The 21,580-nt window shown below is 52.6% G+C and overlaps 8 protein-coding genes across 8 annotated transcripts; 7 read left to right on the plus strand and 1 right to left on the minus strand.

Moving 5' to 3' along the window:
- Positions 1–19: 19 nt before the first annotated feature.
- On the plus strand, positions 20–2,195 carry tah18 (NAPDH-dependent diflavin reductase; the record flags this gene model as incomplete). Its single annotated transcript, XM_026771167.1, has 4 exons — positions 20–175; positions 282–457; positions 524–622; positions 680–2,195. The coding sequence occupies 4 exons, from the start codon at positions 20–22 to the stop codon at positions 2,193–2,195; spliced, it is 1,947 nt and encodes a 648-aa protein (XP_026628184.1).
- A 380-nt stretch (positions 2,196–2,575) lies between these two features.
- Positions 2,576–4,106, plus strand: BDQ94DRAFT_140320 (electron transfer flavoprotein subunit beta/FixA family protein). Its single transcript, XM_026765602.1, has 3 exons — positions 2,576–2,733; positions 2,924–3,584; positions 3,644–4,106. Exons 1-3 carry the CDS (start codon positions 2,683–2,685, stop codon positions 3,724–3,726), a joined length of 795 nt encoding a protein of 264 aa, XP_026628185.1. The 5' UTR covers positions 2,576–2,682; the 3' UTR covers positions 3,727–4,106.
- Positions 4,107–7,869: 3,763 nt separating this feature from the next.
- Positions 7,870–10,473, plus strand: BDQ94DRAFT_140324 (DUF500-domain-containing protein). The gene has a single exon (XM_026765603.1). The coding sequence runs from the start codon at positions 8,174–8,176 to the stop codon at positions 10,169–10,171; it is 1,998 nt and encodes a 665-aa protein (XP_026628186.1). The 5' UTR covers positions 7,870–8,173; the 3' UTR covers positions 10,172–10,473.
- Positions 10,474–10,839: 366 nt separating this feature from the next.
- cp1 (putative carboxypeptidase S1) lies at positions 10,840–13,551 on the plus strand. Its single transcript, XM_026763326.1, has 2 exons — positions 10,840–11,135; positions 11,202–13,551. The coding sequence occupies exons 1-2, from the start codon at positions 10,977–10,979 to the stop codon at positions 13,056–13,058; spliced, it is 2,016 nt and encodes a 671-aa protein (XP_026628187.1). The 5' UTR covers positions 10,840–10,976; the 3' UTR covers positions 13,059–13,551.
- BDQ94DRAFT_140327 (putative DnaJ domain protein Psi) lies at positions 13,214–15,225 on the plus strand. The gene is made up of 3 exons (XM_026765604.1): positions 13,214–13,908; positions 13,976–14,661; positions 14,721–15,225. The coding sequence occupies exons 1-3, from the start codon at positions 13,761–13,763 to the stop codon at positions 15,015–15,017; spliced, it is 1,131 nt and encodes a 376-aa protein (XP_026628188.1). The 5' UTR covers positions 13,214–13,760; the 3' UTR covers positions 15,018–15,225.
- Positions 15,226–15,404: 179 nt separating this feature from the next.
- BDQ94DRAFT_177295 (uncharacterized protein) lies at positions 15,405–17,410 on the plus strand. The gene is made up of 4 exons (XM_026772874.1): positions 15,405–15,674; positions 15,751–15,963; positions 16,037–16,418; positions 16,480–17,410. The coding sequence occupies exons 1-4, from the start codon at positions 15,522–15,524 to the stop codon at positions 17,265–17,267; spliced, it is 1,536 nt and encodes a 511-aa protein (XP_026628189.1). The 5' UTR covers positions 15,405–15,521; the 3' UTR covers positions 17,268–17,410.
- On the minus strand, positions 17,315–19,051 carry BDQ94DRAFT_177299 (putative C6 transcription factor; the record flags this gene model as incomplete). Its single annotated transcript, XM_026772875.1, has 1 exon — positions 17,315–19,051. One exon carries the CDS (start codon positions 19,049–19,051, stop codon positions 17,315–17,317), a length of 1,737 nt encoding a protein of 578 aa, XP_026628190.1.
- Positions 19,052–19,533: 482 nt separating this feature from the next.
- Positions 19,534–21,451, plus strand: BDQ94DRAFT_177300 (Zn(II)2Cys6 transcription factor; the record flags this gene model as incomplete). The annotated part of the gene is made up of 4 exons (XM_026772876.1): positions 19,534–19,616; positions 19,664–20,461; positions 20,508–20,782; positions 20,828–21,451. The coding sequence occupies 4 exons, from the start codon at positions 19,534–19,536 to the stop codon at positions 21,355–21,357; spliced, it is 1,686 nt and encodes a 561-aa protein (XP_026628191.1). The 3' UTR covers positions 21,358–21,451.
- Positions 21,452–21,580: the final 129 nt, after the last annotated feature.

The raw sequence follows: 21,580 nt of genomic DNA on the forward strand, positions 1-21,580 counted from the left end.
GGGGTAGTAGATAGGCACAATGGACGGCAACCCATCAACCCCACCGCGGCGCTCAGCTCTCGTCCTCTATGGCTCCGAAACGGGCAATTCGCAAGAAGTCGCCGAGGAGCTGGGGGCGCTGGCGGAGAGGTTGCATTTCCACACGCATGTTGGGGAGATGAATGAGTATAGGCCGGTGAGTTTAGACCTTTCAAGTGGTTACGCTTAGTTATGTTTTACGTGGATTTGGATGTGAATGTGGGCGTGCAATGTATGCTGACGGGGTGTGTGACGATGTATAGGAGGTCTTGAAATCGCATACGCTCATTATATTCGTTGTCGCGACGACAGGACAGGGTGATTTCCCGGCGAATGCAAGGTCGTTTTGGCGGTCATTGTTGTTGAAGAGGCTTCCGGGGGATTTCCTGGACGGGGTTCAGTTTGCGTCGTTTGGGTTGGGTGATAGTTCTTATCCGAAGTGGGTTTTGTTCTCTCTCATACATGGATTAAATGGGAAGAAGAAACTAATTGACTGGGTGGGCAGGTTCAATTGGGCGGCGCGCAAACTGCATAAGAGGCTGTTACAGCTGGGTGCGAATGAGATATATGATGCTGGGGAGGCGGATCAGCAGCATCCGGAGGGGTGAGTTAATACTATGGTTTGCTGCTTGGCAGATGACTTTGCTAAATGAGTGTACAGGCTCGAAGGGACGTTTATTCCATGGTTGACTGGTCTGCGTACACATTTGCTCGAGACGTATCCGCTGCCTGAGGGGCTGGAGCCGATACCGGATGATGTTCAGTTGCCGCCGAAGTGGATTCTGAAGCTCCAGGAGGGGGATGCGGCGACAGCACAGGAAGGGCATGCAGTTCCTGGGACACATGAGAACCTGCCCGCGCCTGAAGAGAACCCGAAGTTGACTCGATTGGATCACGACCTGCGGCCTCTGCCTGATACCTTGACGGCAACACTTAGGGAGAATAAGCGATTGACTCCGCAGAAGCATTGGCAGGATGTGCGACATGTATCCCTTACGGTCCCTGAACATACGTCCTACGTCCCTGGGGATATGTTATGCATCACCCCCAAGAACTTCTCTGCCGACGTGGATGCTCTGATCCAAATGATGGGTTGGGAGGATAAAGCTGATCAGCTCATCTGCTTGGTTCCTAATAGCCATATCCCCGCTGATGATCTCCCTTTGCCACCTATTCGGGGTCTCGACTCCTACCCGCAATTGACACTACGGGCACTTCTTACGGACTATCTCGATATTCAGGCTATCCCGCGTAGGTCCTTCTTTGCGGAGATTGCGCATTACACGAATGATGAGATGCACAAGGAGCGTCTACTAGAGTTCACATATACCAGTCCCGAGTATCTTGACGAGCTCTGGGATTATACTACCCGTCCGAGACGAAGTATTCTGGAAGTCTTGCATGAGTTTGACACGGTCAAGGTGCCGTGGCAGCATGCTATCTCAGTTTTTCCTGTCCTCAAGGGGAGACAATTTAGCATTGCCAGTGGGGGCGAGTTGAAGAGGGGCCCTGAGGGCGGCACCAAGTTTGAACTGATGATTGCCATTGTCAAGTATCAGACCGTCATCAAGAAAATCAGACAGGGTGTATGTACACGGTATATATCTGCGCTTCGACCCGGAAGCACTCTGAAGGTACAACTGCAGCGCGGTGGACTCAATTCCTCCGTCAACCAGCTAGTTGGTCCAACCGTCCTGGTCGGCCCCGGCACCGGTCTGGCACCGCTGCGATCTATGCTCTGGGAAAAAGCAGCGATTATCAAGGCATATCAGGAGGAAAACCCCGGGGTTGAGCTCAGCATCGGACCTACGCTTCTTCTCTACGGCGGTCGCAACCGCGAGGCAGATTTCTTCTTCGAAGATGAATGGCAGCAGCTCGGCCAGTTGACCAAGTTGAATGTACTCACTGCATTCTCTCGAGATCAGAAACAAAAGGTCTACGTGCAAGATGTGATCCGGCAGAACTATGCGCTGCTGTTCAAGCTGCTGCATGACATGGCGGGGTCGGTGTATATCTGCGGTTCCTCCGGACAGATGCCCAAGGCAGTAAGGGAGGCGCTGACAGAAGCATTCCAGCACGGCGCAGAGGTGGAAACCGATCGATTCAACGAACAAGGGGCCGAGCAGTATCTGCTTGGCATGGAGAAGACGGGACGGTATAAGCAGGAAACTTGGTGATCCGCCACTAAGAGGTACCGTCACATGTGAAGCGGTTATACAAAGTACCATCAATGCCTATAGATAGAGCGATGGCATGTCTGCCATATCCGACACCACACGGATAGAGTAAAACGAGCACAATATACCCACATACTCAATAGAACCAACGCACCCTATGAGGTCATTCTAATATTCTAATGCCTTTTTACCCCACTAAACCTGCCAATCTGTCGTACAAAGTCCCATCATAGAAGAGGCTAACCTCGGCTGGCGGCGGAAGAGCAGCAAGTGTGGATGGGATCTCGGCCCGCCTCGGGGGACTCTCCGCCCAGGTCACCTGTTTTCTGCCGCGGAAGGGCAGCTGCTGCTCCGACGGATCGGTGTCTCTCTACTCTTCCCTCAAAACGGCTTCTTGCTCGCCTTAAGAGTCGACGCCCCCTCACTGTCTCTTCCCCTCCATTGCCCCTTCTCTTTTGAAGTCCCTCTACCATATAATTTTGTCATCATGAGCGGCTTGCGAATTCTTGTTCCCGTGAAGCGGGTTATCGACTATGCGGTAAGTTTTGGTTTTTGTCGCCTCGTGCTCCTCCTGCTCCGTTCTCGGTGAAGAGTCACATCTCCGAGAGCAAAGTTGCCCGCACGCGCGGTTTGCAATTGTGCTCCGTCGGCACCAACACCTACATTCACCGCACTATTATGATACTATAGCGTATTATAGCAATATTGAGCGTCACTGATAATGATAGGTCAAACCCCGCGTCAACAAGGCCAACACCGGCGTCGAAACCGCCGGTGTCAAGCACTCCCTGAACCCGTTCGATGAACTCTCCGTCGAAGAAGCCATCCGCCTGCGCGAACGCGGCGCCAAGAACCAGAGCCCCATGAAGGTCGAAAACATCCTCGCCCTCTCCGCTGGCGGAGCCAAGTGCGCCGATACCCTCCGCACCGCTATGGCCATGGGTGCCGACCGCGCATTCCACGTCGACGTCGGCGAGAGCCCCGATGGAGGTCCCGAGCCCCTGACGATCGCCAAGATGCTGCAGGGTGTGGTCAAGTCTGAGAACATTAACCTGGTGCTGCTGGGTAAGCAGGCGATCGATGGCGACCAGGGCCAGACCGGTCAGATGCTGGCAGGTCTGTTGGGATGGCCGCAGGCGACGCAGGCGAGCAAGGTCGATATCAAGGATGCGGATGGTACGGTGGAGGTGACGCATGAGGTGGATGGTGGTGTTGAGACACTGCGGGCTAAGTTGCCTATGGTCATTACTACGGATTTGCGGTTGAATGAGCCCCGCTATGCTACGCTGCCGAACATCATGAAGGCTAAGAAGAAGCCTTTGGAGAAGAAAACGTTGGCGGATTTCGGTGTTGAGGATAAGAAGCGCTTGAAAACTCTGAAGGTTACTGGTAAGTTCACTTCCCTGCGCTGCACCCCCTCGGTGTTATTACAAACTAACCTGTTCCAGAACCCCCCGCTCGCCAGGGCGGTGGCAAGGTCGAGGATGTCGACGGCTTGATCGGCAAGCTGAAGGAGCTGGGTGCCCTGTAAATGTGGAGTAGGGCAGATGATTGGATACAATAGGTATACCTTTGTGTGTATGTTTACGACTAGACTCGCGTCCAGTGTCAGCTGAACCGGCTGGACCTTATTTCTCAATTTTTATCACCCGCGAACCATGACCCCGACGTGTTGTCTGGCTCCTGTGTATTTACTTATGCTTAACTCTATCTTTGGCTGGCTATACCTGCTGCAGCGGGTCGACCGCACGAATCACTCATCGGGACAGGAGCAATTGCCTGTTAGAGTAGGAGAGTTCTCGACGAAGTACTATCTAGCTAGCTAGACAGCTGAACAGCTGAACTCGGGAGTTCATCCGGCAACTGAGTAGACTAGCAAATTGTCTCCAATATGACACATGTCTATCCCCCTGTCACGCTGACATATACCCACATGCACTAATAACAGCTAGTCGATTATATCCGTACGGGGATCCCGATCCGCTAGATGGCAACCAGTAGTCCAGCGTGGGACCCGGGCACCGGGAACCAGCCGGTCATCGAATCGGGATCTCGATGAAGGCAGATGATGGCTGGTCAGTACGGGAGTAGCATAGGAGGATGGTTAGTAGTAACTGCATGCACTAGGATGAGTACTAGTTTGATTGAACTAAGCTGGATGGAGATATATTGTTGGATGTATACCATTTGTATAGATATACTATCTACCAGTAGATGAGTAGTAGGCGGAAGGGAAGGGAATAAGGTGGAATTTATTGATAATAGGAATTAGTAGTAGTTACTAGTATATTGTTTGTTAGTAGGAGTTTAGTTTGATGTGAGGTTGTTCTAACTCTCAGGTTTATATGTATTTACTAGTTATATTGAATCCAGATCCCATACTACACGTACTCACCCACACATGGAACTCTAGATATAGTAGAATACTAGAGAAGTAGAGTTAACCTTCAATGCAGATATTCCACGAGCCAGACAAAGCAGACACACAGACACAAACCCAACTGCCGGACAGAGTGAACGGTGACACTCCCGTTCGCAGTTCGCATCAGTCAACTAACTAACTACATTCTCCGATCGATCCATCATCCCCCCCCTCCTCTCCTATTGACAGAACTCTCCCCAATCCGATACATCATATCAGGCACGGTTGGTAGCGCGAACTCCAACTCGAACTGAACTCAAAAACTCAAAAACTCAATTCATCCACGGAGCACGAATATACATCCACATCCATCTGTCTATCTAACTTTCTGATCCTTAGCTTAGCTAACGAACTGCATGATTCGCTTCTTTAGCCTATTGATCCACTAGGGCATATGACAGGAACCCCAACCATCCATCAACTAGGCTAGTGATAGTGTATAGAGTACACTAGTTAGTTAGTTTGGAAAGTCAAGCCGAAGTATGATGATCGTCGAATTGACTGGGTGATGGGTGATGGGTGAGTGTTTCGGCCGAAGTTGCCTCGTCTCGTCTAAGAATAGCCAGTAAGTAGTACGGAGTACAACACAAGGAGACAGGGATTCACCTGTGGTTCAGCTGAGGCGAGCTGAGCTAGATTGGAGTGGAGTGTTTCGAATTAGTTGCCAGGGATTATGGAATGTTCTTTTCTATTTACTTTTACTATCTATGGTTTACTATAGAGGGGAATATACTCACTCACCATCTGACTGTCCATCAACAAGAGGTAGGGATACAGAGAGACCTTTTCTTCTCTAGGTTACCTACACCCTACCCAAGTATGATAACCTTCTCTTCTCAACCGCAATAACCGCATCAATCTTCATTCCTCGTGGACCTACCTTCCTTCCCACCGATGGCATATGATATATCCAAACAAAAAGCTAAACCATAAAGCAACACGGGAAGTGAAAATTTTTTTCTCGTTCTAATGCGCACATGGTCCTGGACCAGGTCCAGGGGAGATGGAGATGAGAGGTTCGTTCGTGAGTTCTGCTCCCGTTCCGTTTCCTCGGCTCCAATGACCCGGGATGATGAAACTCTGTCTGAAGGGGTGATGGTGGGTAGGTTGGGTTGGACTGGTCAGGTTGGGCTAACTGTATTGAGTAGTAGATAATATCTTTGGTAGGTAATTAGGTAGGTAGATAGGTCTGTGGTGGTACCTTTTGTAACAAGGTACCTTTTTTTCCTTTCTTTTTCTTGGTTTCTTTGCTTGAAACAATGCAATTGAAGGGGATGATAAGTGAGCCACTTGCGTCAATTGAGTAGTATCATGTCCTGCTGGAGGTACCGGTAGGTAAGTGAGAGAGTAGGAGAGTAGGTATAGGTATAGGTATAGTAGTATCCCAAGCAACGCATCTTCCCTGTCGTTGGTGAGAAGTGGAACTAACCAGACTAGACTAGACTATTGGATCTCGATTGGGGGTGGAGAAGCAGAAGAAGGGGGGGAAAGAAAATGAAATTGGACCTGTCAGGGACAGGATATTATTTATTTTTCTACTTCCGGAGTAGTTAGCCAGCTATAGTATTTACTTCGATATTGACCTGGTGACTTGTTTACTAACTACCTACTTAGCTGCTGCTACTTACTCAAGCCTGCAGCTAGGGTTGGAGGGGATAGTGGAGAAAGGAAACATGAAACTAATGCAGAGAATTTTCTTTGCCTGGGCGACGAGAAGGAAATGAAGCGAGGGGATACACCAAGTCAATGCGAAGGGATACAATTTACCCATCCATGGATGGGGGCCAGACAGAGAGCTAGTCTAGATACTAGTTAGGTTGACGGGCTGGCTGGTTTGGGGCTGAAGGAAGAAGAAAAAAAGGCAGCACCACTGCACGTAAGCAAAACAAATTCGCGGCAGAAGAAGCGATTGGACCTGTCATATTCTTCGGGTGGGAAGTTGATACATCCCTTGTGTGGGTGTTTTTTGTGGACGCAGGGATGAAGAGGGGAAAATTCATGCGGATCTAGTGGAAGTTAATCGGAAAATGAATTTTAATTTTTTTGATTTTACTTTTATGATTTTTTCTAACAAGGAAATTGTGAGGGTGGATTCTACGTTAGCAAGAAAGCAGACTAAACTAGACAAAGATTAGCTGGGGATCTGGCTCAGGGACTCTTGGCCCCATCGCCATCTCCATCGGGTACGTAGACGATGACGCTGTCATTGGGGGTTCATGGTTGAGGATTCTTCCAGGATACTTCCACGGAAGGAAAGGCCTCATTGCGAGAACAGTAATGGACTTAACATTCAATGAATAATTGATGAGGATAGAAGAATGTAGAGCAAAATATCTGAACTTCTACATCCGAATAGCCGACGGGCAAATTATAAATGTAGAGAAATCTAATCCGATCGGCTTATCGGGCGCGGCGAAAGCGATGACGCTGATGCTGCCATGATGCCATGCATCCGGAACCAGACTGAAGGAATCACTGCCTAATCGTCTTGTACTCCCCTTCTCTCTCCTCTCACAGACTCTCTCCACTTCCTCGTCATCTTGCTGACTGACTTGACTTTCTGTACGCCTTTTCACCCGGCCGTTCCATCTCCGGCCAGCCACTTACTTCCCTCCCACTTCCCAGTCCAACCATGCCCTTCCGACCCAGCCGTGTGAGTATTCGTGCCTGGTTCGCATCCACGGCTCTCCAGACTTCTACCATTTAGTCTTGTCTTCCCCTCTCGAATCTGTGAGAGGATCCGTCCGTCTTTTCCCTTTTCTGCTTGCTTGCTTGCTTGCTTTTTCTTCCTCCTCCTCCTCCTCCTCCCCCCGATTGCATTAGCTCTCGGTCATACATCCAGCCTACATCTCTAGCACATCTGACCGACGGGTCCTACGGGTCGATCACCCCCCTCCACTCTGGGGTTACCTCTTTCCTCCTACATAAACTGTCCCTGCTCCTGCTTGCTGCGGACACGGAAATTAGCTGCTGTTTCATCTGGTCCCTTTTTTCACCTTCTCTCGGATATATTTTCAGGTTTCCTTTTCGTGGCCCTGGCGAGGCTCAGGCGGAGGTAAGCCGACCCCCGAATCCCATTTGCCCGTCCCATGGTTCCCCTCCTTCCTTTCCTCGTATGTCACCGGTTCTCCAGCTGCTCGCCACCCACTCAAGGCTCGGTCTGGAACGCACGGCTAGCACGGCGAAAAGCTCGAGGTCATCTTGGGTTTAATAATATGGCCCTCTCCTGCTTCTTCTGCATCCATACATGCAATTTTCTCTCGTCGCAGATCACTGACGTTCCGGCTACTATATAGTTGACTTGCATTCTCACTACTCTCCGGACCCGCATTCCTCGGTTGTCATCCCAACTTCTGTTGCGCCCGTTTGCTGCCTCTTATACATTCCTGGCCGCATTGGGACTTCATGTGAATTACTGGGGCCGTCTTCGTCTACAACTGCTACTGTACCCGCAATTATAGACTGCCTCATTACCCACTGCGCAGTCCTCAGGACTCCGTCCTGTGTTACTCTGCTTGGTAGGCTTGGAGACCCCACGGGATTCTGAGTCGCCACCATGCCTTCCACTCTGTGGGAGAAGACGAAAGGCACATCTAAAAAAGGATTCGATAAAGCATGGCATACGCTCGACAAGCTGGGTGATCCCGTCAACCGGCTTTCCTATAAGGTCGGCGCAGAGGCTTTCTGGCCCATGACCCTCGATAAAGAAAGCGACAAAGCGGCGCGCATTTTGCGAAGTTTCTGCAAAGATGGTTTTTATTCCAACGATGAAGCCGAACGGAAAAGCACCGACAGCTCGATCAGCAAAGAATCCGGCAAGATAGATCGCCCTAAGGGCAAGCAGCGGGTCTTGAAGAAGATCCCCGCTAGGGTTATACAGCGGGCTAAGGGTCTCGCTATCTTCACTACTATGCGCACAGGCCTCTGGGTCAGTGGCTCGGGTGGTAGTGGTGTGCTCCTGGCGCGGACCCCAGATACCAACGAATGGAGTCCGCCTTCCGGTATTATGCTTCATACGGCTGGTATCGGTTTTCTGGCGGGCGTGGATATCTATGACTGTGTGGTGGTTATCAATACCTACGAGGCCTTGGAGGCTTTCAAAAAAGTGCGATGCACCTTGGGTGGAGAAGTCAGCGCTGCAGCCGGTCCGGTTGGGATGGGCGGCGTGCTTGATTCGGAAGTACACAAGCGCCAGGCGCCCATCTGGACCTACATGAAGAGTCGTGGTCTGTATGCTGGCGTCGCAGTGGATGGTACCATTATTATTGAGCGTACCGATGAGAACGAGCGTTTCTATGGCGAGCGCATATCGGTTACTGACATTCTCGCGGGGAAGGCCAAACGGCCTCCTGCATCGATTCAAACCCTCCTCAACACCGTCAAAGCTGCCGAGGGCAACCCAACGGTGGACGAGAACTTGCTGCCACCCGGCGAAACCCCTGGGGATGTTGAGCTTGCGCCGGGACCGGGCTCGTTCGGCATTCCCGACCCGGAGGACCCTGATCCATTCGGTGTCAAGGCGCTGGAGGCGGAGGGTCTCTTCATTCGCGAAGCTGGATCAAAATCCAGACCATCGCAGGAAGCGTTTGAGTTTAAACCCGGCCCGAACAGCCCGATATTTGCGACTTTCCGACGGAGCATCGACAGCTCACCACGCAATAGCTGGCGAGCAAGTGTGCAGAGCTACGCCAGTATGGATCGAGGGACCCAAACTGATGATGGTCCTACAACTGCCCCGACCTCTATCAGTCGTGCCTCCTCCCGGAGCTACCGTGATGTATCCGACCGGGCCGAAACCAGTCCTTGGGACAACGAGGAGGGACGCTGGGAGACTGTCATCCCGGAACATGATGAATACCACGGTCGGGATGATGTTGAAGAGGACGTGGATCTGGAGGATGACGATGTGGAAATTCACGAGGTCAGCAGCGCCACTGTGTCGAAGCGCGAGAGTGCTGCCCATTCTCCTGTCCCGATTGAAGATTCCATCGCGCCTGTCGAATTCAAGCGTCACTCGCCTACCTTTACCAGGGCACGCCTTGTGACGATCCCTAAGCGGATTCCCCCGGCCCTTCCACCCCGGAACCCCCAGCGGACACCCGCTCCCGTCTCGACCTCGACCCCTAGCTCGCCCACGGCGAACCCTTACGCACACAGCCGCCGGCGTTCCGTGGCATCTAGCCCGGGACACGCCACGTATGGGTTCACAGAGATGCCTCTTTACCACAAGAGCGATTCGGAAAGTGACCTGTCCTCCGCTGGCGCTCCCGAGTCGTCCAACAAGCCGTCACCAGACCGCGAAGAGTTCCACTCGGTATCCAGTCTGCACGACTCGGACGTGGCATCCGAGAAGGAGACCGAGGCCAAGGAGGCCAAGGAGATCGAGACCGAGGAGAACCACGAGCCATCATCTGATGCGAGCACTCCCACATATGTTCACGAGTCTGACGTCTCGCCCTGGGCGAAGTCTGACACAGACCTGGCACCCACGAAGACCATCACTTCTGATGACCACGTCAAAGTTGATTCTACGGCACAGCCTCAGGCTGTGTGAGTGCTAACAGCACATTACCGCCACTTCTTGTATATATCCTTCTGGCATATTGTTATTGGGATTCATCCCGTTGCATATTGCATGTTGATTCCCACTGTGTTTCGGCTGTTTGTCTCAGAGCCATCAGCTCTTTTTGTTATGTTTTATGTTATAGTGTAATGCTAGCCTTAGCGTGCGTGGTGTTTGGATTTCAGATTGGGAATGGATACCTGGGCGTCTCGGGATGGATACTGGGACGTGGTAAGATGCTTGGAAGCGTTGATTTTGAGTTTGACAATATATCCCTATGTTTCTCTTCTCCACACCCTTTTACCGTAATTGCTAGGGCATCGTGTAGAGTGCATTGCCTTAATTAGAACCTACGAATCCTTGATTTGTATGTGACACCCGATCACCATCGAGCCACCTACATCATGGCGCGCTCTCAGATCCTCCGAACCAAAACAGTAATGTCGATCGTCCCGCCTGAACCAAGGCTGATTTTCCCTGCTGAAGCGTGTCATAAAGTGAAACATACTTTGTAGATAAACTCGGCAATTAACTGCCACTTACCCCATACATCGCTACCGGAGAGTGGAGCGAGTGCACGGCCATCAAGTGAAACTGATAACCGGCGATCCGCCGGCTTATCGGCGATGGCGTTATCAGAGGGACCTTAGTAGGTTGCACAGTTCACTAGTATTTATACTAAGTACTTCCTTCGCCTTGCTTAGTGCCCATGATTCGTCTTTTTCTTTTTCATTGGTGAATTGAACTACTCTCCTTGAGAGTTCTGTACAGGTTGAGATAGACAACCACCACCATCATGCCTTTTCCCTTTTCGTCCGCTCTTCTCGGCTATATCCTAACTACAAGCACTACTCTCACCTCCCTAGTCGCAGGACAATATTTCCCTCCGACGCCTGAGGATCTCACCGTTATTCATTCGGAGATATTCCCTGGTGCGAAGATCTCCTATAAACAAGTGAGAAATACACCACCCTTCTCCTCAATCCCAATCTAACACCCCATACTAATAATATATGACCAGCCCCTCGGCATCTGCACCACCACCCCTTCCACCCCCAGCTACTCCGGCTACATCCACCTCCCCCCACACACCCTCACCAATCTCTCCATTCCAGGAATCAGCATCTCGCAACCATACCCTATCAATACCTTTTTCTGGTACTTTCCTGCCCGCCATCACCACAACAATGATACATCCCCACTCACTATCTGGATGAACGGCGGGCCCGGCGGATCCTCCATGATTGGGCTATTCCAAGAGAACGGGCCATGTACGGTGAATACGGACTCGAATTCCACGGCCTATAATCCCTGGTCATGGAATGAGTACGTCGATATGTTGTATATTGAGCAGCCGGTGCAGACGGGGTTTAGTTATGATGTTTTGAGGAATGGGACGGTGGATTTGGTTAGTGGGGAGATAGATGTTAGTATCAGTGATGGTGAGTGGGATGGAGTAGGACAGAATGAGACGTTTTTGGTAGGGACGTTGCCGAGTCAGGATGTGCATGGGACGGTGAATGGGACGGTTAATGGGGGGAGGGCGCTTTGGGTTGCGTTGCAGGTTTGGTTGGGTGAATTTTCAGAATATGTTTCTTCTGTTGAGGGGAATGGTGGTGGTGATGACAGGGTGAGTATATGGACGGAGTCATATGGAGGACGGTATGGACCGGCATACACGGCGCTCTTTCAGGAGATGAATGAGAGGATCGAGAGTGGGGAGGTAAGTACCGGGAAGAAGATCCATTTGGATACGTTGGGCATTATCAATGGGTGTGTGGATTTACTCGTGCAGGTCCCTTCGTTCCCTGAGCAGGCGTATAACAATACGTATGGGATCGAGGGGATCAATCGCACGCTCTACGACCGGGCTATGGATAGTTGGAGCAAGCCTGGCGGATGCAGGGATTTGATCATCGAGTGTCGCGATGCTGGCGAGCTCGGAGATCCCCTCATGTACGGCGACAATGAGACAGTGAATAGCATCTGCGAGGAGGCGTCGGACTACTGTTCGCGGGAGATCAAGAGCCTGTATACGAATACCTCCGGGCGAGGATACTACGACATAGCGCATTTCACGCCGGATGCAGCTCTCGTGCCTTACTTCGTTGGGTTCTTAAATCGCCCGTGGGTGCAAAAAGCACTTGGGGTCCCGGTGAACTATACCATGTCGTCAGAGGCAGTGGGGAACAGTTTCGCCTCGACGGGCGATTATCCGCGAAATGATCCCCGCGGAATGATCGGGGATATTGGATACTTGCTTGACTCCGGTGTCAAGGTGGCTATGGTATATGGGGACCGGGACTATGCTTGTCCGTGGCGCGGCGGGGAAGATGTCAGCCTGCTGGTGGAGTATGAGGATGCGGAGAAGTTCCGTGCTGCTGGATATGCCGAAGTGCAGACGAAGTCATCCTACGTTGGGGGACTAGTAAGGCAGTATGGGAACTTCTCGTTCACGCGTGTCTTTCAGGCGGGCCATGAGGTGCCGTTTTATCAGCCCGAAACGGCGTATGAGATTTTTAATCGCGCTCAGTTTAATTGGGATATTGCGACGGGAGGCATTTCCCTGGAGCAGAATCAGAGCTATGGGACGGAGGGACCGTCGTCAACGTGGCATATTAAGAATAAAGTGCCGGAGAGCCCTGAGCCCACGTGCTATTTGTTGGCGATGGATTCAACTTGTACGGATGAGCAGAGGGAACGGGTGCTGAGTGGGGATGCGGTGGTGAGGGATTGGGTTGTCGTTGATGACATTGAGGCTGAGCTGAGGGCTCGTTCAGCGGTGTTGGTGATCAGCTGGCACAGGTCCCTTTGGGACATTGACGTTGGTTGCCGTATGTTGACAGTGTTGGTGGATGAAAGTGATATAGATGGATAAAGTTAGTGCATAAGTGCATAGCTGACTAAGTGTGAGCATCATTCATATATGGATAAGTCTGGCTAGCTCGATCCGGCAAGTGGCCGGCTGACTGCCTAAAGTGGAAGACTGGAAGCCTTCAGATTTCCATCAGTCCATCTCAATATCTCCATCTGGCTTGTCAAACTCCTATATCCACCGGCCGGACCCTTCTATTATTAACAGCGCCGCTATCACCCGGACAATCCATATGGCATCACGGGGTTGACCCCTCCATCGCGGCCATCGAACCTTCTCGAACCTTCTATTGGTCGACCGCTGCGGTCAACGTCACACGTCACCGCAGGCTCACCTGAAAGCCGCCGGCGTTGCACTATACATCAGCCCTCGTCCTCACACCTGGCTTTCTCCGCTAATCCTCCAAGTACACCATTCACTGTGCCTTGATGTCTTGAATCAACATCTATAAAAACTGCATTATCTCCCGTTCGATATAGCCTCTGATCGGATCGCGGATCGCTGAATCTTCTACGTCATTCGAGACTCTGCTCCCCTCCCCTCGATACTTCCCATCTCACACCGTGGTGTGACTCCCTCGTGGTGTGCTTATATGGTGTCTGGACTCGCCAATTAGCGCCCTGCATCACATTTCTACCACGTCTGTCGATTTCGTGACTACGGTTCCTTTGACCTATCCTCTGGCCCTCGCCAATCGACTCCACAATGGTTGCAGAAACGAAACTCTACGATGCCCTCTCGATCAGGCCCGATGCCTCGCAGGATGAGATCAAAAAAGCTTACCGTAAGGCGGCATTGAAGTACCACCCCGACAAGAACAAGGATAATCCGACCGCCTCGGAGAAGTTCAAAGGTATGTTCTGAGTCTACTTACCCCGCCCCAGCCTCCCTTTTAGGCCAGTGGTGCTAATTTTCAACAGAGGTGTCCCAGGCATACGAGGTTCTTTCCGACCCTGAGAAACGAAAAGTTTATGACCAATTCGGCCTTGAATATCTCCTTCGTGGCGGTCCCCCGCCGACCAGCGGTGGTGCTGGTGCCGACGGCCCCAACCCCTTCGAAGGTGGCATGCCCGGCGGGTTCTCATTCGGCGGCATGCCTGGTGGCGGCGGCGGCGGTACCCGGACATTCCACTTCTCTACTGGTCCCGGCGGTGGCGGTAGCGGGTTCCGGTTCAGCAATGCAGACGATATCTTCCGGAACTTTGCCAAAGGCAGCATGGGCGGTATGGGTGGTGGTATGGGCGGCGGTATGGATGACGACGATATCTTCTCAATGCTGGGAGGTGGGCTTGGCGGCGGTCGGAACTTCCGGAGTAGTCGCGGGCCTAGCGGATTCAAGCAATCGTCGCAGCGCGCGCCCACGCCCGAGCCCACGGTCATGGAGAAGGAGCTGCCGCTGACGCTGGAGGAGTTGATGCGCGGTACGACCAAGAAGGTGTCTGTGAAGAGCAAGACGTTCGATGCGAGCGGCAAGCGCACCGTGCAGGATGTGACGCTGGAAGCGAATATCAAGCCGGGTCTGCGCACCGGCTCGAAGATCAAGTACCGGGGAGTAGGCGATCAGGAGGAGGGTGGCCGACAGGACGTGCATTTGATTGTAACTGAGGTAGGTTTTTTTTTTTCCTCCATTCATATGATATTGGTAAATATACTAACGGCCAGCAGAAAGAACACCCCAACTTCAAACGCCAAGGCGACAACCTCGTGACAACAGTCGAACTCAGCCTAAAAGAAGCGCTCACCGGCTGGGAGCGCATCGTACGTACGATTGACGGCAAATCCATCCGAGTGTCCAAGCCCGGCCCGACACAGCCCGGACATGAAGAGCGGTTCCCCGGACTGGGCATGACGATCTCGAAGAAGCCCAGCGAGCGCGGCGATTTGGTGGTTCGGGTGAATGTGCGGTTCCCGGCTAGCCTGAGCGCGTCGCAGAAGGACATTCTCAAGGACGTTCTCCCGTGATTCCTTTTTCTTTTTGATACTCCTATTGTCTCTACCCTATTTCTATTCCCATTTCGTCGGTCTGTTAGCATTATGGCGTTGGGCGTGCGGCTGGTTCCGTGATGAGCGATGGATGTGATGATGACGATGCAGTAGTAGCTTGGAATAAAAGCTTATATACCTGTATGAGTGATAAATTGGTTAATGTAATGCTACCATATTAAATCCCTACAGAATACTGTTCATACCTACAAGTACACTATAATGGACACAGATAGAATAACTACCCAGCCTATCATATCATATCACATGTCCATCCGAAACAGGACCAGCTAGCTAGCTAGCTAGCTTATCGATAAGATAGCGGTCAACAACAACATCACACCTCACAGCTCCAGCTCGCTCCATCTCCGCAAGACAACCAAACCACTCACTACCAATCCATTCATTCCACCCCCCTCTTATCTCACCACCTTCCTTATCTTCCTAGCCACCACAATCGAAGAATTATTATAATAATTGAAAATGAAAACAAGAATAACCTACCTCCAACCCCCCTCCTCGCCATTCACCTCCACCCAAGCGACCCTCACCCCGTCATCACTCAAGATCAGCGATCTAGATGCTGCAAAGGAGGTCCGCGTTACGATCGATCTGAGTGAGGTGGATGATGATGAGGTATATTGCCCTTCTTTTCTTTTACTCCCTCGGTGTGGTGTAATTTAGCTAATGCATGTGAATCTCATCTATCTAGGTTCGGAGTATCTTGACCAATCTGCACGAAGTACATATCCGCTGGGCAAGGGAACAACCATATGGGATTGTTTCGCCGTTCGGGAGTAGGGTTTCGGCGGGGTTGGGGGTGGGTGTTAGTCCTCTTCAGGGTGGGGATGATGGGGATGGGGAAGGCGTATGTCGTCTCCTACGGAGGATGTTTGGCACGGGGATTGAGTGTGCTAATTACACGGTACGTTTTACATTTTCAGTTTTGGTGAGGTATGTACATGGGATGCTGATTCGGGATATATATATGTATGTAGGATTCATTCACCAGCCCTCCCGTCGTCTCTACGCGATTCGCGTCCACGTCCACGTATCAGTTCCACTCTTCCCTGCCGGAACATAATCTTGGGGAGTATATAGTGAAGAATATCTGTCGCGAGGAGGGTGCTGCGTGCGCTGCGGAATGGGGTGCCGCTGATAGCATCGACGTTGATTATGATGCTGTGTCGCGGGCGCTAGTGGTCTCCGGGTACTGGGGCCAGCCTGTTACTCCGGAGGGATGGACCGAGGAGATTCGTGCGCCGGGGAGGGATCGTGATCGCGTGGAGGTCGGGTTGTTGGGGACGGAGAAGGCGGTCGAGGCGGAGGATATCAAGGTTGGTGGGTTGTTGGGTGTTGTGGGTGTTGATAAGGAGTTGAGTATGTTTTCCCTTTCCTCTATTTGTTCGGTTGAGGAGATAGTGGTGTGCTAACTGCTCAGAACCAACGCTATTCTCCTTCCCCTCCAGACACCATGTCCTCCCTCGCGAGGCGACTTTCGACGTCTCCTTCCCCCGTCCGACGGGCACGCATCCAACCATGACCATTTCCCTGTCCCCGGCTGCGCTGGAGTACCCCGCTGCGCCGGAGGACACGACCTGTGCGCTGCATGCGTATCTGACGCTGCCGTCGTATATCTTCGGGGACAAGTACCAGCTGAGCACGGATGATCCGCTGTTCCTGGAGTCGCATCATCTGGTGGCGTTGCGGGCAGTGAGCGGGGCAACGGACCTGGAGGCGCCGGATTGGTTTGTCCCGCACTGGGGCTCGAATTGGCTGCTCGAGCTGGCGACGCCGTCTGCTGGCCAGGTGCCAGAGGAGTGGAACGTCACGGTGCCGCTGCATCTGCGGTACCTGCGGCCGTCGGAGAGTGGGTACCGCTCCGCGGGGGTGCCGTGGCCGGTGGTCTTCTGGGCTTGCACGGCGGAAGAGGGCACGAAGATGGGCACGAACCCGTTCGATCGCGTGAACCTCGGCTGGGATGGGATGTTTGGCCCACGGACGATGTTCTACCAGGTGCATCCTAGTGGAGAGAAGACCCGACATGTCGAAGACTTGAATGTCCCGGTGCTCCGGTTAGAGGAGCGCGGATTCTTCAGTAGCAAGACGGTGGAGCTGGGCACGATGGCAGCGATCGTCCTGGGATTGCTGTGGGTACTGTGGAAGCTGGGTAGTGTTGCGCGGTCTTCCGGACAGAAGAAGAGCGACAAGGAGAAGAAGTCGCAGTAACCCACCTCTCCAGCTCCAAAGAATGTGTTTAGCGTCGAACCTCCACATTATACATCAGTGTACATAAACCGCTCCATATCGAAACTGCCCAAACTAGGAATATCAATCAGCAGATCACTCAACCACGAGAACCCTGGATAATCAGCCAGCGAATGATGCGGCTCCGTAGAACCACCACCGCTATCAGCAGCAGGGCTAACCTCCTGTCCCATCTCAAACTGCTCGGCCGACGCCCCCGAATTAACCCTCAACACATCCTTCAACGCTTTCGTATCCTCCTCCTTCCTGCGTTGGTGCAATAAAATCAGCAAATACGCCGTACTATACGCCTCGCGCATCACCTCCGTATCATACGCGGCCGCCACCTCACGCAGCGTGCGCATCGCACCCCCCAACATGACCAACGACGCCCGATTGTCTATCGCCAGGAGCGTGCACACCACCTGGAACGGCACATTCGCGATCTGATGCCACGGACAGGTCGTTGCGACCATCTCCCTCGCTGCCTGGAGTCCCTTCACGGAGAGTGCCAGTACGCGGTCCAGTAAGTCCCCGGAGATAATGCAGTTCAGGGCGCGCAGGCGCCGGTAGATGCAGAGCATGAGGTTACATTGCACGAGGATTAATTGGGGTAAGACGTGGGATTGGTCAAGGACGTTGCGCAGCGCGGATTCGAGTTCTGGAGGGTCGGGGGTTTTGATTGTGTTTGGGTCGAGGCTTTCGGACATGGGTAGGAGGGTGAAGATTTCTGGGGTACCTGGGACGCGCGGTGTTGGGGGCAGGGAGGTTGCGCCGTGGAGAACGACGCGGGAGCGGGCGAGTTCAAAGGAGATCCAAACGTTGAGGTGGCGGGCCATTCCGAAGAGGCGCCGGCGGAGGTCCGGGTCGACTGGGGTGGGGAGCTGGTTGATGGCGTCAGAGGAGGGCTGTTCGAGGTGCAGGCCTGTAGCTTCAATGAGGTGCATTAGGGTGCAGCTGGCTGTCCAGGCGAGGTTCGGGGTGGAGGTCAAGCGGAGGTAGGCGACGCGGAGAACCCAGGCTGTTACAGTGTCGAGAGTGGGTGTAGTGTCTGATAGTAGGGTTTGTTCAAGGATGAGCCGGGCTGTTTCGGCGAGTTGGAGCTCTGTGGAGCTGGACTGTCTGCGGGAGAAGAGGTAGCCGAATGCTGCGACGCCGCTGAGGACGGCGTCGTAGGGGCTGTAGAGGAGAGCGGACTCGGCTGTGGGTGGAAGCCAGCGTCTGCTGACTTGGCGAAGGAGGGTGTCGCGGTCGACGAAAGGGTAGCATGGGTCGACTTTGTCGAAGAAGATGGCTACGAGGGAGCGCATCTCGTCCTGCGAGATGGTGTCCGTGATAGGGACTGCTTTGGGGGCCGATGATGGTGGCATTGATGGAGGTGGAAGATGACGCGCGCCGACGTTCCATGCGAATAGATGCATCTTGGGCGCATTGGTGGGATCGACCTTGAGGCCGAGTCGTCTGGCGAATGCTGCGCCGGAGTTGGCATCTAGCGAGCTGAGTCGGGCTGCTGTCTCCTCTGGGGAGATCTTGTGCTCGTGGCGCGGAGGATGCGCTGCATCCGGGGCCACTGGGGATTCTGCAGAAGCGGCGGACTGCAGTTGGAATAGCCTGGCATCGCGCTTCCTGCGTGATTGGAGGTCATAGTGGCAGTCGGAGCCGAACTGGGCGCATGTTGTGCATGGCTGGTCGCCGGAGCATTTGCGCTTGCGCGATTGGCATAGTGTGCAGGCAACACGGGAACGCTTCCTGGAGGGTTCGGTCATGTCTCCCTCGGCAGACCATGTTCATGACCGGAGGGTCTGAGGTTTTGATAGGTGTGAATGTGGAATAAGATCAGGAAGTTGATTCCGGTCAGTTGATGTTGATAATAGTGCGGAGCATGTGATATATGAATGAGTCAGCATGACATTGTGCGGCAGCATAAGATTTATCCGCATCTTATCTCTACTTGCTGATCTACATTGGACCGATCGACTATTTGCGAGGGTCTCAACATTGGCGATAGTGTCACTCTGTCGTCCTTCACAGTTTCAGTGCTTTTTAGAGGCTGAGACTCCATTGACAAAGTTCATTTCAAATCCACCAACAGCAAAATGCAATGTAAGATATCCACAAATACGAGCCATCGGAGTCGGAGCCTCGCAGGCTCCGCTCCGCTTCAGCCCCCATGGCAGCGATGCCAGCATGGGTTTATATTGTCTGACGATGAGTATGATGCCTGTGTAACTTTGTAACTGGCGTCAAAATGCCAGCCGTACGGGCCTGTACAAACTGTGTCCGAGCAAAGACGAGATGTGCCCTCAGTGGAGCTTCCGGGACATGTGAACGGTTAGTCCGCTCTCATTGATATGCTAGTCAAGCTGACAGACCTAAAGATGTGTACGCCTTCGGAAGGCCTGTCAGCCATCGCCTCCCGTGCGCAAGCGCCGGGTAGTGGCCAAGGCCTCTGCGAAAGATGTCCAGAAGCTGGAGGAGAAGCTGGACGGACTGTACAGTATCCTCCAGGGCCAGACGGGTCTGCTGAACGGACCGATGCAGCCGGCCCAGGAGCCTGTAATTCCAGCACCTCACACGGACGAAACCGTATCGTTGCCTATTCCTCTAACACAAGATCTGTCAGGAACAACATGTAGTCCGGCTGCTCCGTCTTTGGAACAGCCTCGGGCCACTTCTTACGAGCCTAACGATGATGATGCCGAGCTGTATTTAGCTAGGTTCCGCTCTGACTTTATTGGCCATTTGCCCTTTCTTGACATTTCAGTATCTCAAAGTGCCCATCAGCTGCGTCAGGAGAGTCCGCTGCTGTGGCTAGCTATAATGACTGTTGCATCTACTCGGACCACGCAGCAGAAAGCCATGTCCAGGCAGATGAGAGAGACATTTGGTCGCGAGGCGTTTGTAGAAGGCACGAGGAGTATAGACTTCTTGTTGTCAGTCCTGGTATATGCCACCTGGGATCGCTACTACGCCCTTGACAAGCCGCTTTTTACTAGTTTGATGCAGTTGGCTATTGCAATTGTATACGACCTAGGCCTGGACAAGCCGCCGGTGCAGGACCCGAGTCTTCTGCTTAGCTATGACCTGAAGGGACACAATCGGCCGTCCCATTACTCTCGGCTGCCTACCATGCAGGAACGCAGAGCTTTGCTGGGGTGCTTTCTTGTGAGCTTTACGTGGGTGCAATGGAACTGTGTTATAGATGCCTTCTGACGTTCCAAGGTCGAATGTGTCCCGAAACGGCGAGCCACTTCAGTGGACGCCCTCATTCGACGACTGTCTTCACGTATTCGAAGAAGAAAAAGAATCAACCAATGACACTCTGCTGGTGCAGCTTGTCAAACTACGCCTCATCACAGGAAAGGTGATGGACGCACCAGGGACGGAGCCAAGTGACACCCAAATCCTGCGGCCATCGGCTTCAATCTATTTACAGTCATTTCAGAAGCAAATTCGCACATTCCGATCACAAATCCCTCTCGAACTCACCAACAACAGTAAGATCCCATTCCCAATCAAATACCCAGCTAACGGCATCACAGAGATCCTGCAAATGGAGTTATACAGCGCAGAAATGATGATCCACGAGATTGGCTTCTCATCAGACCCAACTATCTTTCCTCGGCAATCAAACCAACAATTTGAATGCCTCTGTGCCTGCCTCCAAACCATCAAGTCATGGACCGACAACATCCTGGCCCTGCAACCTGTAGAGTATGTCGGGCTTTCGTGCTTGATGTGTGCCAACATGGCGCGCAGCTTCATCAACCTCTACCGGCTCACTGTCTGTGACTATCCCGTTTGGGACCGTAAGCTGGTGCAGGAAACGATAGACGTGTCCTGGGTACTGGAAACGGCGGCGCAGCGGTTCACGCAGGTCAAAGACGCGGCGGGACTCGATCCAGAAGGCACTCAGGAACTGGATTTCTTCATGATTATGGTAGCGAAAATGGAGGCCATGAAGATGTCGTGGGACACGGCGGTGATGCCGATGATGGAAGACTCGTGGGAGCCGACTTTGGATGATCTGGACATGTTCTCTAGCGAATTCCGCAATATGTGGAGTTGGTGATACCTCTGCAGCTGGGGAACAGTAAGAATACAAGACTTTTCGGTGCTTACCAATAAGCAGTTTCCCAACCCGTTTGCAGGCGGAGGAATCTGAGGCAATGTCCGGTCCATCGGAGCGGAGTGTCACATCTCCCACTCCGTTCCAGATATAGTTCAACATCCTTCCCATATAAAGAAGCAGCCATGTCATGACTATACTCCAATTGATCTCCTCATCCTTATCA

The sequence above is a fragment of the Aspergillus welwitschiae genome (assembly GCF_003344945.1).
Source record: "Aspergillus welwitschiae strain CBS 139.54b unplaced genomic scaffold BDQ94scaffold_10, whole genome shotgun sequence".
In the NCBI taxonomy this organism is placed as follows: domain Eukaryota; kingdom Fungi; phylum Ascomycota; class Eurotiomycetes; order Eurotiales; family Aspergillaceae; genus Aspergillus; species Aspergillus welwitschiae.

Excerpts from the sequence above, each read along its gene's own strand:
- BDQ94DRAFT_140320 (XM_026765602.1), top strand. The coding sequence starts at position 2,683 with ATGAGCGGCTTGCGAATTCTTGTTCCCGTGAAGCGGGTTATCGACTAT. Across the intron at positions 2,734-2,923 it reads AGCGGGTTATCGACTATGCG|GTCAAACCCCGCGTCAACAA; the intron begins GTAAGTTTTGGT and ends TGATAATGATAG. Across the intron at positions 3,585-3,643 it reads GAAAACTCTGAAGGTTACTG|AACCCCCCGCTCGCCAGGGC; the intron begins GTAAGTTCACTT and ends AACCTGTTCCAG.
- BDQ94DRAFT_140324 (XM_026765603.1), top strand. The coding sequence starts at position 8,174 with ATGCCTTCCACTCTGTGGGAGAAGACGAAAGGCACATCTAAAAAAGGA.
- cp1 (XM_026763326.1), top strand. The coding sequence starts at position 10,977 with ATGCCTTTTCCCTTTTCGTCCGCTCTTCTCGGCTATATCCTAACTACA. Across the intron at positions 11,136-11,201 it reads CGAAGATCTCCTATAAACAA|CCCCTCGGCATCTGCACCAC; the intron begins GTGAGAAATACA and ends ATATATGACCAG.
- BDQ94DRAFT_140327 (XM_026765604.1), top strand. The coding sequence starts at position 13,761 with ATGGTTGCAGAAACGAAACTCTACGATGCCCTCTCGATCAGGCCCGAT. Across the intron at positions 13,909-13,975 it reads CGCCTCGGAGAAGTTCAAAG|AGGTGTCCCAGGCATACGAG; the intron begins GTATGTTCTGAG and ends AATTTTCAACAG. Across the intron at positions 14,662-14,720 it reads TGCATTTGATTGTAACTGAG|AAAGAACACCCCAACTTCAA; the intron begins GTAGGTTTTTTT and ends AACGGCCAGCAG.
- BDQ94DRAFT_177295 (XM_026772874.1), top strand. The coding sequence starts at position 15,522 with ATGAAAACAAGAATAACCTACCTCCAACCCCCCTCCTCGCCATTCACC. Across the intron at positions 15,675-15,750 it reads GTGAGGTGGATGATGATGAG|GTTCGGAGTATCTTGACCAA; the intron begins GTATATTGCCCT and ends TCATCTATCTAG. Across the intron at positions 15,964-16,036 it reads TTGAGTGTGCTAATTACACG|GATTCATTCACCAGCCCTCC; the intron begins GTACGTTTTACA and ends ATATGTATGTAG.